This window comes from Danio rerio, chromosome 2, assembly GCF_052040795.2.
Source record: "Danio rerio strain M-AB ecotype USA chromosome 2, GRCz13ab, whole genome shotgun sequence".
NCBI lineage: Eukaryota > Metazoa > Chordata > Actinopteri > Cypriniformes > Danionidae > Danio > Danio rerio.
In genome coordinates this window covers 705001-720000 of record NC_141022.1, presented here as the reverse complement: position 1 = coordinate 720000, position 15000 = coordinate 705001, and the positions used below count along the sequence as shown (strand labels likewise).

The window sequence follows — 15000 nt, the reverse complement described above, 5'->3', positions numbered from 1 at the left end:
TCTACAGGAGTAACTGCAGTGTAAATGTGCTGTATGACTGCAGTGTGTGTGTGTGTGTGTGTGTGTGTGTGATGACCTGCAGGATGGCCTCTATGAGTGTGATGGTCTTGCCGGTGCCGGGCGGTCCGAACAGCACATACGGTGTGGGTCGACTCTCTCCGCTCAGGATGCGTCTGACGGCCTGCTTCTGCGCCGCGTTCAGATCCGGGTTGAAGAACTGACCTGGGTTCGGGATGCGCTTTTCTGTCACACTCAGATCTGAACACACACACACACACACACACACACACACACACACACACACACACACACACACACACACACACACACACACACACACACACACACACACACACACACACACACACACACACACACACACACACACACACACACACACACACACACACACACACACACACACACACACACACACACACACACACACACACACACACACACGATTAACTCCCATTGGCTGAGCTGAGAGGGCTCAATGCACTGCAGCTGAAGAAAACACACGCAAGTAGAAAGCCAACAGCAAACCTCCACATGAGTGTGGCAGTGCTGCTGCTCAAGTGTTTGCTAACAGCCGAGCATCCTACTACGCAACCCATACCACCGAACCACCAGGGGTCGCCCCTTGCTCTAAAATGTGAGTCTTCTGTGCTTTCGCTCTGTTTCAGAATGAAAACATTTATAAATAAATATTAAACAGTGTGATTCCATTTCCTATAGATTACAGGTGCCGTCACCCATCCTATACAATCCTCCAAACAGTGATATAGCAGTGCGTGACTGTCAGCTGACGCTCTCCATACTGATAAACAGACGCTGCTTCCTGGATTCTGCACACGCCATTTAAAGCAGAGAGAAAGTCTGGCTTTTGCGTGCGTGTTTAAACAGACATACACACATTATTAATAATAATAACATATAAGGATGTCGATCTTGGTGGGTTTTTTTTCCAAACACAACTAATTTCGTCTTAAATGAGCATAAAAGGTTAGGAAAGCAGTCGAATGCTTTCATTATAACATTAGATGTGTGCATTTTTAAAGTGACACCTCTTATTTAATGTGGAAAAAAAATCTTATTAAATGCGAGATTCATTCGTTGCTCTTTAATCAGAATGTGTGAGTTATACAGTGGAGAAACAGATAATGAGATTTGATAGCTTGATTCTGTCATTATATTAGCTCAGGCCCGGCGCTACGGGGGGGCAAAGGGTGGCATTGCCCCCTCAGACAGAGTTTGTGCCCCCCCCAGTTTTTATAAGGGATTGTTCACTCAAACTGAAAATTCTTTCTGTCATTAATTATTAACACTCCCGTCCTTCCAACCTTCAGAACACACATTTAAATATTTTAAAATATATGACATAGCAATTAAATTATGAAAATGGTGAGGTTAAAGCTAGTCCTATAGTCCAGAGATCCGGTCCCCGCGTCAGGTCTGGTGCGCCCGTAAATAGCCTTTAAAACGCGCACACGGCGATGGAGGCGCACTCAACTCACAAGGGAGAAAATGGGTGACATGATAGGAGCAGCTTAATTCATTACATGTTTTGGTTAACTAATTATTTAAACACAACTCTCTTGAGCTCTAAAAGGAAAAAACACATAAGAAATTTGCTGTTAAATTAATTTTAGCAGAGACGCAACTGCCAGTCATTTATTAGTTATTCGGGAAGATATAGCCTAATAAAAATGTTTTAATAAAAATAAATAATTTACTGCACAAACCCACAGTAGGCTACACTATAAATAATATTTTAATTTATTTATTAATATTATTATTAATATTACAATTAAGCTAAAATTGACAAAACGCAGAACCCTTTGAATGTTTGCTTTCAGTTTGCTGAAAAGTGCACTTTTATAGTTGCGTAGAGAAACATCCCATTATGCAACTGCAGTCAAGGTATAACACATAATAAATGCATTTTGCGTTTAAAGATGATCGGCCTGCGAAGTCAAGTTTGCAGTGTTATAAATGGAATAGGTATAGTGCTTAAGTGGATTTACCGCGGATCAACCGAGAAATTTCGTGCGCTGCAGGTAGGCAGAATGATAATCTTTTAAAAATATGTAACTTAGGCTATACTGCTATTTGCTCATGCAAAATTAAACAACATAAAATATATTGTAGATCTGTTTTAAGAGCTAAAATACAACATATCGAGTTTGTTTTGACTTAGCTCATGGCCCTAAAATGAAAATAACCTGAAAACAAGCTATTAAAAAAGGCCTAATAAATAAAATAATTAATAAATAAAATGACGGGTAGGCCTAGAAACTATGGTACATATGGTTTATGATGGTTTACAATATCACGAAAAAAGCACATTTATAATAGCCTTAGACAAATCTTTGTTTTTACATTTAAAATGATGAAAAAAAAGTTATATAGAATATAAAAATTTAACCAATTTTCACGGTAATAACTGTGAATTTTTGTATCTTTTTTAGGTATTTTTCTGGCTACACTAATGCCTTAAAATGTAACTAAGTAATTGTTTTGAATGACATTAGATTGTCACATTTAGCTTTTCCCCAACACTGATGTTGGTTGTGAAGCGTGATGACTCGGTTAAGCTGATTTCACTATATTTATTTACCGGTTAAATGAATTGTCTGATCGTGGGTCAGCTTGCATGTGGGCATAATTTGACGTCTTTACCTAAAACTTTAAACATTCATAGGGCTGTTATTTGAAATAAAACGGAAATAAGGAGAATAACATATGATTTAAAGAACTCGTTTGGCACTGAAGCCATCATCCGTCTGCATTAATAAGCGGTATGCATTACCATCGTTAATAAAATTCGTAATAGCGAAACTGCGTATTGTTATTACTATTAAAACGTAGCCTATATTACTGCCCTAGGTCAGTAACTTAGGCAGTAATGCAAAGTAATAATAAATGCGAATAAATAGCCTAAATGAAAGAAACAAGAGACCAAAATCAGTCACCAGGTCTAGTGCCCCCCTATGGATTTAAAGTGCCCCCTCAGTTTTGACTTCCTGGCGCCGGGCCTGTATTAGCTATTGATTAAATAAGCTGAACTGTTCGCTGATGTATATATTTATTTTTCTTTTGTTAATAATATTTATTTTAAAACATATTACTGAATATTTAACTATTTATTTACAATGAAACAGCTAAAAATGAACATATTTAGTAATTTGGGGATTTTTAGTAGGGGGGGGGGGGATGTGATCCCTTATTAATGTGTGCATATCCCTTATTTTCACATCCCAATGTTGACAGGTATGAACAGCGGAGACGCATCTTACAACACATGACAAATTATACACAAGCTGACACTACTGGCCTGCAAACAAAACACAGACGTGTGGAGATGATACACATCTCCGTTACATTTCAGTTTGGCCTATATCTTTGAGGGGGACTTTTATTTTGATGGCACTGAGAACAGCACATCTCTCTACAGCAGTTGATAGTCACTGTGTTTAATGCAGGAGTTTGATTACACATGATTGACCATCCTGCTTTCCAAGATATCGCCATCGGCCTTCAGAAAACCCCTAAACGGGTCAACGATCAACATGACCGGTTTTGAAAATGTTAGAATTTCCCAATCAGAGGTTCTTATTTATAATTAACACCAGAGGCTGAACTTAATCATGACAATAACATACTTCACTCGTCATTTTCAGGATTACCTGTTTTGGTTTGTGTGGCCACAGACACCATCTCTGCAGTCAGCGCTGAGCCCGTCACTGTCTGAGTCTGCTCACCATCCTGAACACACACACAAAAGATAATCATATATATATATGTATGTGTGTGTGTGTGTGTGTGTGTGTGTGTGTGTGTGTTGCCATACAGTGCTCAGCATAATAGTGCAGCCCATTTTGAAGATGAATGTTCCTCCATTACTCAGTGAGTTCAGTCGGTGTATTTTGGTGCATTTAAACAGAACAGATTTATTAAACAAATATATTTATTAAAATAATATTTCAGTCACCAAACATAGAGAAATTGAAAGATAATACAATTAAATTCAAGCAGAATAAATTACAACCTACAAAATTCACTAAATCCTTCATGTTTTTGCTTCTCCTTATTTTTCCTCTTTATTAAATGTGTATTTAATATTTTTCTATGACATAAATTTAGCTGTGCTAGTTTTTGGACTGTTATTGTAAGTTATTTTGTTAGATCAGCTCCAGATTCAGCTTTAGCACTGACTAATCTAATGTATATGCACTAATATAATATTGTAGAGCTTCCTACTAAACATGAATTAACACACACACCTTAAATGAGTGCAGCCTCTTTTAAAAGAACAGTTGTCTCCATTTCTCAGCACACACACACACAAAACACACACACACACACAACAGCGAGTCTTTTAGGAAGATTACCTGTGTGTTTGGTTTAAGACTGCAAACCTTTTTACAAATCAACAGTCACACTCTAACCTCTGTGTGTGTGTGTGTGTGTGTGTGTGTGTGTTCACCTTCAGCTCCTCGTCCTGCTCCTCTTGCGGACCCCACTCTCCGCTCCACTGAGGCGCCTGCAGCTGGAGCATGCTGGGAAATAAAACTCAACACAAGAGAACACACACACACACACTCAACTACTGCTACACAACACAACACTAGAGCACAGCCACAAACACACTCAGTTTGACAAAGCACCTGCAGAAACACACCCTGTCCCCTCTCTCTCTGATGACAGACACCACACAACATGCACACTGCAGTGCCTTACTGTTCTCTCCAAAGTGTTTGCTTTGCTCCAGAGCGCAGTGGCATCTCCTCATGGTCAGCCTGCGCACAGAGGGACAGCAGTGATGTTAATCTCATTATTAGAGTGATGATGATTATGATGATGATGAAGGAGAGCAGCACCTGTTGAAGCTGAACTCCACATCCAGAGGCTCTCCCAGATAACTGCTCTGAAACTCTGCATTCACACGCAAACTCACATCCTCATCCGAGATCTGCACACACACACACACACACAACGGACAGCTGTCAATCAAGCACAGATCATTATTGACAGCTATCAACACACAGATCATGATTGACCGATATCAACACACACACACACACACACACACACACACACATCCTGCCAGCCAGTCGGCAATCAACAAACAGAACATGACTGACAGCTGTCAATCAAACATGCGCACACACAAAGATTCAGTTCAGTTCCTCTGAACATAATCAATATTTCAACTGGCATTCATATGCAGGTTAGTCTCTGTATTCCTCAACAAAGACAAGCAAATGTTCACTATAGTGATGATGAGTGATCTTATTTAGTTAATTCTCCACACAATAAACCGATTATTACACGCCATGACTGACAGCTGTCAATCACAGGTCATGAGGAACAAAACAAAAACAAAACAGTGAGCAGTGAGTGCTGGATGTGTTTCGGCTGTATATTCCAGCATACGCAAGCACAAAATCAGCTCAACACTACAGCAGTAGAAAACAAACACACAACTGCCTTCCTAAAGTAAAAGACTGAAGCAGCAGCGAGCAGCCTGTACCTCTGTGACGTACGCGATATACTCGATCACCACTCCTCCACTGCACGGCTTCTTCAGGACCACTTTATCACCTACAAAACAAGCCAGAAACACACTCAGCCTTGATGGAGAGGATTATTGTGCATGATTATTAAACATTATATCATCTAAAACAGTAGATTATTGAGGATGATTGTTAAAATGACCAATCTGACACCTTGGAACTCAACAAAGAGGGCTAATTTGAGTTTGCACACCAATGCACAAACACCAGGCATGGATGAATGAGTACACAAGTTAAAGCATCAATCAGATTTAAAGCGACAGCACATTATATTGAGCCACAGACTCAACAGGGGGGATTTTGTTAGAAAGAGAGCATGCCAAAACCACCTGAACACTTCTGATGTGCAACGGTGTAACTTTGACTCATGACTTACTCATTACAGACTTATTATTAGCCACCCTGTATCAGAAAGAGAAGATCAACACATTTCTAAACATAATAGACAATCCAAAACTAATATTGCTGAAGGAGCTAATAATATTGCCCTTAACATGACTCTAAAACTGCTTTTATTCTAGCCCAAATAAAACAAATCAGACTCTCTCCATGAGAACTAATATTAGAGGGAATACTGTGCACATCTCCTCAATCTGTTCAACATCATTTGGGGAATATTTGATCAAAAGTATATGTATTTTTTTTTATTTTACTAAGTGATTCTGCTGACCGATGAAGAGGCTGGGCCGTCCCTCTGCCAGTCCCGGCACCTCCAGGTGTAAGTACACCGCTCCTCTCCTGAGGATGGCGCCGGTGAGGCTGAACTCCCGGATCTCCCTCTCGGCCTGCAGCTCCTCCAGCCACAGCAGAGCAGAGAAACGCGGCAGCATCGTCCGCAAACTCGACGCCTGCGCAAACACACCACAATCAACACACAGTGGTGCTTTCATGCGACAAAGCATTATGGGAGCGCCCCCTGGTGGACAAAACAGCATCGCCCGCTGACTACAAACTCACATGCTGGGTGATTTCCAATTATTTTAGCCCAAAAAAACCTGGATAATTGTGCAATAATAAGATCTACTAACAACAACAAGCTAAATAATCTGCTAATGGGAGAGGAAACATCATCTTGTTTTCATTTTGACATAAGATCATGCGAAAACAAGATCCATTTCCTCTCCCATTGTCAGATTATTTGGCTTGTTTTAAGGAGAAACTCGCTTTATTTAGACTCATTATTTCTGAAAACAGCACTATATTTTGTACTCAAGCAGAAAAAGCTACTTGATTTAAGAGTTTGTAGATATTTGGACTAGAAACAGGACAGAAACTCATGTTGTGCAACACCCAGAGGAGGTTTACCTGCGTCTTTTGTTAGATTTGCTGTTCATGTTTGTAATGAGGCAACAAACACATGTAGAATAAGCTGAATATTAGTGTTCATGCACAGTGTCGTATCTCTCAGCTCTTACGGTCATATTCCTGGAGCAAAAACATGCTAAAAAAGTCAGATACTATTGTGTTTACGCAAAGGTCGATATTAATTCATGCCTGTGTTTTCATATTCATTAAAGCTTCAAAATTCCTATATACCTGGGAATTTACTCTTCAGAAACACCAAAATTAATGCATACCTTCTTAACATACTACTAACAACAAGCCAAAAGGCAATAACAAAGAAACGGCTCAAGGAAGATCCTCCATCTGTAGGCGAATGGTATGATATTGTAAAAGGGCTGCATGACATGGAAGTACTGACACTTTCCTTGAGACAACAAGCCTATACAATTTCTGCACACTGGGGTAAATGGTTGAGAAGAAATGCATTGTTCTGATTTTATTGTGGTGATTTTATTTATATACACCTGTAGCCTGTTGATGTGTAACTAAATTTTATATGGCAACATTTGATCAACAATAAATACGAATGTAAATAAGATTGTATTCGGTGACCTTTGACACTTGTATTGCAAGTCTCTTCTGTTCCTTTAAAAATGTTATTTTTTTTATTGTTGTTGTTTTGTTCTGAACTGTTTTGAAAAAATAAATAAATAAAGTAATTTTAGGGTTTGACCTCGGCCAGAGCAGGCTGGACCACCAGCACATCCTTCTGGGCCTCCACACACTCCCGGAGCGCCTGCGGGACGCCGTAGTTCCCCAGGAAGTTTGGAAGATGCCGCCTCGTGAGTCTGTCAGAAATAAAACACAAACCAACAGTCCTGTCGACTTCAGAGAGAAACTCCTGACTTTAAAACCTGCTCATGACTCTTGCAGACAGCAGCACTAATAAATCAGACCTGAGCGGCGTGGGCGGGGCCGAGACCGTGAGCACCTGCAGGGGCTGCGGCAGCTGCGCGGGAGCGGACGGAGAGCAGTAGGGCATGCTGGGAGTGAGGAGCTGCTCCTCCACACTGCTGACGGACAGCTCCAGACGCCGCCCGATGGTGAAGGAGGAGAAGTGCAGGAGCAGCAGCTCAGAGGAGCGGCCCAGAGTCCTACACACACACACACACACACACACACACACACAAGCAAATATTTAAATCATGCAACGAATTTAAAACATCCAGAAGTGCAAGCAGAACCGTTAAACTAGTCAAACAATAGTCTGGTCTGCATTGTGCAATAAAAATATCCCAAATAAATAAATAACAGCAGTCAGCGGGCGAGAAAAGGAGGATTTCAGTCATTTTATGGCATTATTTTAGTTAGTTTTACTTTAACAAAATCATTTGTGGTAATTATGCAATAAAATAAAGACAACTTTTAATTACAGTGCAAAAATACTAGTAAAAAATAAGAGTTTACTTTGATTAATTGTTTTCCTGCAACTGTAAAATAACGCAGATAACAGCTGAATCAGAATAAACGCAACATAATGTACTTTAAACGTGTGATATGACTGAAGATGTGTTTATTAAAACAAGATGCAAGTATATAAACCATACTCGTTCTGATTTAGACTAATATAACAGCACACTTCCTCTGTGAGGCTGCTTTGGAAAGTGCAATATAAATAAAGATGAACTTATTAAGCATCATCATTCTCCATGATCAACTGTCAGGCTTTTATTTTGAAGACCGCAGGAAGTCTCTAAAGCGCTTCCTCTCTGAGCGAGTAAAGTCGTGCAGATGCTCACTTTGCAGTGCAGCAGACGCACACACACATCTTCTGTCCAGGGTGGATGTCCAGCGGCTCCTCCAGCATCCGCACAGGTGGAGCTTCAGTTCCTCCATCCTCACACCTGCTGACGGAGCGGACGCTGAACTGCTGAGCCGAGTCCCATCCTGCACAGACACACCGCTGCAGCTGCTGACGCTCAGAGCCACAGTTCCTGTTGCACGAGAACACACACACACATAAACATATGCAAGCACACACAAAAACGAACATGCGCGCACACACACATGGGAAAAACACACTCACACAGGCATGCACACATGCACCAAAATGTAGACAACCATGCACACACACAAATGCATGCACACACAAACAAGAAATGTGTGTGTCGTAGATCTGCTAGTTTCAGACTGCTGAATGAATATCCTCCTGCACACACCGCTGGCCGTGGTTGTGTGTGTGTGTGTGTGTACTCACTGCACCCAGATGAGCAGCTCACTGCAGTCTCCCATTAGCAGACACACACTCTGGTTCTGCTGGCTGACCTGCAGGCCTCCTTTCTCCTGCAGCAAAGCCTGAAGATCAGCGTCTGGCTCCTTCTGCTCTGAACACTGAGCACTGCTGGACACACACACACACACACACACACACACACATATACATATATATTCACATACAACATATGTTGATGCGTGTGTGTGTGTGTGTGTGTGTGCGCGTGTGTGTGTGACCTGCGCTGCAGCGGCGTCATACACAGCGCTCTCCAGCTGTACAGAGACTGACTGCTCTCCAGGACCACCAGATTGACCAGATCTCCTCGAGTTGGCCTGAAGCCCGGCGGGACGATCAGAGAGTCCAGATTGAAGAACACGCTGTCCTCCACCACACCAGTTTTACTCAGCACACACGTCACGCTCACCTGACACACACACACACACACACACACAACAGGACAAGTTTAACTAGAACAACTTTAATCCTGTCGACTGCACACACTGCACATTAGAGCTGCGCAATATATGGTTTACGCACTGATATGACAGTGTGTGTGTGTGTGCGTGTGTGTGTGTGTGTGTGTGTGTGTGTGTGTTTGACTGACCCCGTCCATGCGGCGATAGCGGAGAGGAGAAACCGCCTTCGCTTCACTGCTCCACTCCACCGGACACACCACATAATGAGCTGTGACCCAGTCACCCTTCATCGGCTCGAACCCTGACACACACACACACACACACATCAAGACTCAGTGAGGTATGGGCACTTACTATGCAAAACTCACTGTTATGCAGGGTTTAACCCCAGTATTGTGTGTGTGTGTGTGTGTGTGTCTCCAATGATCATCAGTTCTGAGTTGTGTTTGTTCTAATCAGGCGTGATGAAATCAGTCTGCAGAAACACTTTGATTGACATTGTCCTTTTGTACGCGTCATCAGAGGGAGAAAGCCCCGCCCACTAGTGCCCATCTCTCCATCTCATTAGCATAAACAGCAGCCCTGAGTGAGAAGCAGCCGTCTGTCCATTAGCCATTATAGAGTTTTGAATCTGCATCTATGGTGACCATCAGGCATCTGTAGCTCCGCCCTCTTCTGAAAAGAGCTCATTTGCATTTAAAGCGACAGTCACCAAAATGCCACAATTAGGATCAAAGGCTGAAAGGGTCAGCTTCAGAGAGCTGGAGAACATTATCTGTGTGCTAAATATTCTATTCGCTTTTTACAGCCTTCTAACTCCGACTTGTTAGTAGTGTGATCGTGTTTGTGCCGGTTCTAGATGGTTTGGAAGGAACTCAACACTTTGATGATATTTTGGCAAATTAAACAAAACTACTTTCATGAATAACGATTTGTTCGCCAGAGGCTGTAAAATGACCCAAACTTCTGATCACTAATTCATCTTGCCAGCATCTGGGCATGCAATCAAGGCTCGACTAATTAGAGAACAGTATGCAATACTCCTAATGGACCAATCAGAGATCAATTAGAGAACCACGCCTCCATTTTCAATAACGTTTCACCAAACCTTCACACAGAGCCGATCGAGGGAAGTACGTTGTCTGGTTTATATATCCACCATCTTGATCACATGACGTCACTGTTCCAATCAGAGTGCGCAGTTTGTCCTGATTGTCGGACTCTGATTGGCTGCTCTCCCACGAGTCCTTGTCCCGCTCCACCTGCAAGCAGACAAACAAAACAATGTTGACAACTTAGCAATTCTGTTACCCTAGCAACAACTGATATTGTTAGAATTGTAATATTTAATTATAAGCTGCGTTCGAAATCACATACTTGCATACTATATAGTACGCTAAAATCAGAATGCGAGTCGAGTAGTATGAACGAATTCAAAGAATTCGATAAACAGATTCCAAGAAGTACCTGGATGACACACTACTTTCATCGAGATTCTAAAGTGCGCATCAAATGGATGCTACGCTATCCCATGATGAACCGCGAGAGAATTCCTGAATTGAGTTCCTGAAGTGACGCAAATGTCGCAGGTAGATCACGTGACCATGACAAAATGGCAGATGTATGGAGTTCCCTCCGTACTGTATAGAACGCATTCGTCTAGCAGCCGAGTAGTACGTTTAAATTCAAATGCAGTGCCTAGCGAGTAGTAGGGTTGTGGCTATAAAGGATAAGGTTGCGGCCGTAAGAAGAATTTTTTATATTATTTATTAAATTTCTCATTTATTGTATATTATTAACGTCTAGTCCCACCCCAACCCTAAACCTAACCGTCACAGTAACGTAAAAACAGTAGTTGTACCGAGTATTATTAATGTTGTGTATTAAATACCCAATAAATTGTATTTTTTAACGTCTACTCCACCCCGACCCTAAACCCATCCGTCACAGTACTGTAAACATATTAACTATTATTATACAGCGTCATAAAAAATGCGGCTATATTGATGTGCATATCGCAGTTCCGGCCGGCCGCGTATCCCATCTACACTTTACAGAGTAGTAGCCGATTTCAGTCGCAGCTATATTGTGATATTCAGGACTTGAAGTCATACAGCTCCAGATAACTAAAAACAGCGACCGCTAGTCCCTCCTCCATCTTTAAAAGTCTCTATAGTCGTCATGACAACACAAACACTGCGGAAACCCCGCCTCTGCTTTCATTTGATTGGAGAATGAAGACGATGAGACAGACACGAAATTCCTACTGAAGGCGAACAGAGCGCAACGGCAAAAACAGAAGAGGCAGCAGGCGGTTAACACGCGAGGCGCGCAGGGCGGAGATTTGAATTATCAGTCATGGAGTGCTGTGTAACATGTGTGTGTGTGTGTGTGTGTGTGTGTGTGTGTGTGTGTGTGTGCGTGCGTGTGTGTGTGTGTTCACCCGTATGGCTCTCCATTGTCCGTGTTCCCCGTCCCGCACCGCCAGCGCCTGCACCGTGTCTCCCACCGCCAGCGCTGCTCCTCCTAACACTGCAGTCGGACTGAAGAACACCGAGTGATCGATCAGACCATAATCCACACACAGGTGAGTCACTACACCTGTGCGCACCTGCCGAATCTGGGCCACACCTGCAATACACACCGCACAGAGAGACACAAACACACAAACAAAAACAAACACAACAGACACACACACCACAGACAGACACACACACACACGCAAACATACAGAGACAAAGAAACACACATATCATTTCACATCACAGACAGACACACACATACAAAACACACATACACAAACAAACACCACAGACACACAGACAAACAAACACACAAACAAATCCACACACCCACAGACAGACACACACATACATACACAAACAACACAGGTGCCAGCAAAAAACAGACACACACACACACACACCATAGACAGACATACACAAACACAGACAGACAGAAACACACACACACACACACACACACACACACACACACACACACACATACACACACACTTGCATACATACATACATACATACATACATACATACATAAACACAAAACGTAGACACACACACAAACAAAAACACACAAACAAACAAAATAACACACACCCACAAATAAAAACACACAAAAAACACACAAACAAACAAACACACACACAAAGAAGAAAGAAAGAAACAAACAAACAAACACTCTGTCAGCTCAGACTCTCCAGACCCCCGTCTCTCCCTGCTCCCCTTAGGCGGGCTCCGCGCACTGACCGTCGGGCATCAGATCCTCCCGCAGCCGCTGCTCCTCCTCCTGCGCGCGGCGCCACAGCGGCCACAGCAGCCGCGACATTAAACACTGCACCACACTCACCATCCTCACACACTGATGAAGATGATGATGCTCAAAGCTCCTGAAGAAGAACACAAACCTGTCCCGAGCCGTGCGCGCGCAGAAAAACACCGGCACGTGTTACCTGCTCGCGCCTGATGAAGAGCACGCCGGTGACACGTGACTCTCCACGCTACCACGCCCTTTTTAATTATTAATTTACTTATTTTTTCTAATTAAATATTTAGCAGTTTATGAACCACAATATCGTTAAAGTCTGAATGAAATGAAAACGCACTGAACGCACGAAGTGAAGCACGGTTGTTGGGGGTGGGTATGATCGCGCGAGGTGATGAGGGTTGTGTGTGCTTGGTGATCACGTGAATAACTTATTTTGCCGGCTGTTAAGGCTGAGGTGAGTTGTGATCGCGCAAATTGTTGACGGGGGTTGGGGGTTGAGAGGGGGGTGACCAAATGCTAGGCCACTGGCTATTAGTCATGTAGGGCGGGGCTATCAGTCCTTTAGGGTGGTACTATAAGTACTTTAGGGTGGAGCTATTAGTAATTTAAGGTGGGGTTATCAGTCCTTTAGGGTGGTGCTATTAGTCTTTTAAGGCGGGGCTATCAGTACTTTAAGGTGGTGCTATTAGTCTTTTAAGGCGGGGTTATCAGTCCTTTAGGGTGGTGCTATTAGTCTTTTTAGGCGGGGTTATCAGTCCTTTGGGGTGGTGCTATTAGTCTTTTAAGGCGGGGTTATCAGTCCTTTATGGTGGTGCTATTAGTCTTTTTAGGCGGGGTTATCAGTCATTTAGGGTGGTGCTATTAGTCTTAAGGTGGGGCTATCAATCCTTTAGGGTGGTGCTATTAGTCATTTAAGGCGGGGCTATCAGTCCTTTAGGGTGGTGCTATTAGTCATTTAAGGCGGGGCTATCAGTACTTTTGGGTGGTGCTATTAGTCTTTTAAGGCGGGGCTATCAGTCCTTTAGGGTGGTGTTATTAGTCATTTAAGGCGGGGCTATCAGTCCTTTAGGGTGGTGCTATTAGTCTTTTAAGGCGGGGCTATCAGCCTTTTAGGGTGGTCCTAATAGTCATTTAAGGCGGGGCTATCAGTCCTTTAGGGTGGAGCTATCAGTCCTTTAGGGTGGTGCTATTAATCATTTACAGCGGGGGGAGATGGGGGTGGGGCGGTGGGTAAGTAAACAGGGTCTGCTATGCCACTGGCTATTAGTCATGTAGGGTGGGGCTATCAGTCTTTTAGGGTGGTGCTATTAGTCATTTAGGGTAGAGCAATCAGTTCTTAGGGTGGAGCTTTCAGACTTTTAGGGCAGGACTATCAGCCCTCTGGGGCGGAGCTATCACTAATTTTTGGCAGAGTATTCAGTCATTTGGGACGGAGCTATCAGTCATTTGCATTTTGTATGTTCTCATTCCTTGAAGTACTCTCTGAACAGGCTCTGTGTGTGTTTGAATGTCCAAAATTTGCATAATGTCAATCAGTGGGTGATAAAGTCAGAGATGCTTTCAGGAGACAGTGTGAGCAAGTGTGGTGTGTTCTCTGCATCTGACTCATCCACATGCACAGACACAGCAGTGAGGAATGAACACGCGCCTGCACTTACACACAAAACCGTGGACTAAACTGTCTGAGTGTCATATGTGTGTCTGTGTTTCTAATCAAACAACAAAAGATACTGAAATCCCTCACTCTGCTCTGGACTGAATAACTGCTGTCCCCTCAATAGTGGTAAACCTTTATTTCACACATAGACTACAGTTCAAGTACACTTGCAATATTTACACTCCATTTAGCTGACGATGTCTGAAAAGCAGTTTATTTTAGTGGTGTTTTGTGTTCGTTTGTGCTTTTGTTTTGTTTTGTTTTAACATACCGAACCATGAACAATCTGTACTGGTGCATCCTCAGTAAATACTAAAGTGTATTGAACTCTATATATTACAGCAGGGGCGTCCACACTTAGTCCTTCAACACACCTGCCTGGACGTTTCTGTTATACCGAAAGAGCTTGATTAGCTGACAGAATTGGTGTAACTGAGCGTCTCTTTGGGGTTGGATCTAAAAGAACCTCCAGAACCGAGTTTGGACACCTCTGCATTCCAGTAT

General features: G+C 42.7%; 1 protein-coding gene across 2 annotated transcripts in view; it reads right to left on the bottom strand.

Annotated features, from left to right (window-relative positions):
- mov10l1 (Mov10 like RNA helicase 1) overlaps nt 1-13011 on the bottom strand; it is a 17918-nt gene extending 4907 nt beyond the window's left edge. Inside the window, exons 1-16 of one of the 2 annotated variants that reach the window (XM_087240101.1) lie at nt 12821-13011; nt 11998-12185; nt 10663-10816; nt 9743-9855; nt 9375-9562; nt 9121-9264; nt 8663-8857; nt 7820-8017; nt 7597-7711; nt 6250-6427; nt 5537-5607; nt 4884-4975; nt 4744-4802; nt 4490-4575; nt 3690-3768; nt 77-258 (exon numbers count right to left, since the gene is read on the bottom strand). In XM_087240101.1, coding sequence (XP_087096227.1) covers nt 77-258; nt 3690-3768; nt 4490-4575; nt 4744-4802; nt 4884-4975; nt 5537-5607; nt 6250-6427; nt 7597-7711; nt 7820-8017; nt 8663-8857; nt 9121-9264; nt 9375-9562; nt 9743-9855; nt 10663-10816; nt 11998-12185; nt 12821-12923 — 2145 coding nt within the window. In that variant the 5' untranslated portion in view covers nt 12924-13011. 2 annotated transcript variants of the gene reach the window in all.
- Nucleotides 13012-15000: the final 1989 nt, after the last annotated feature.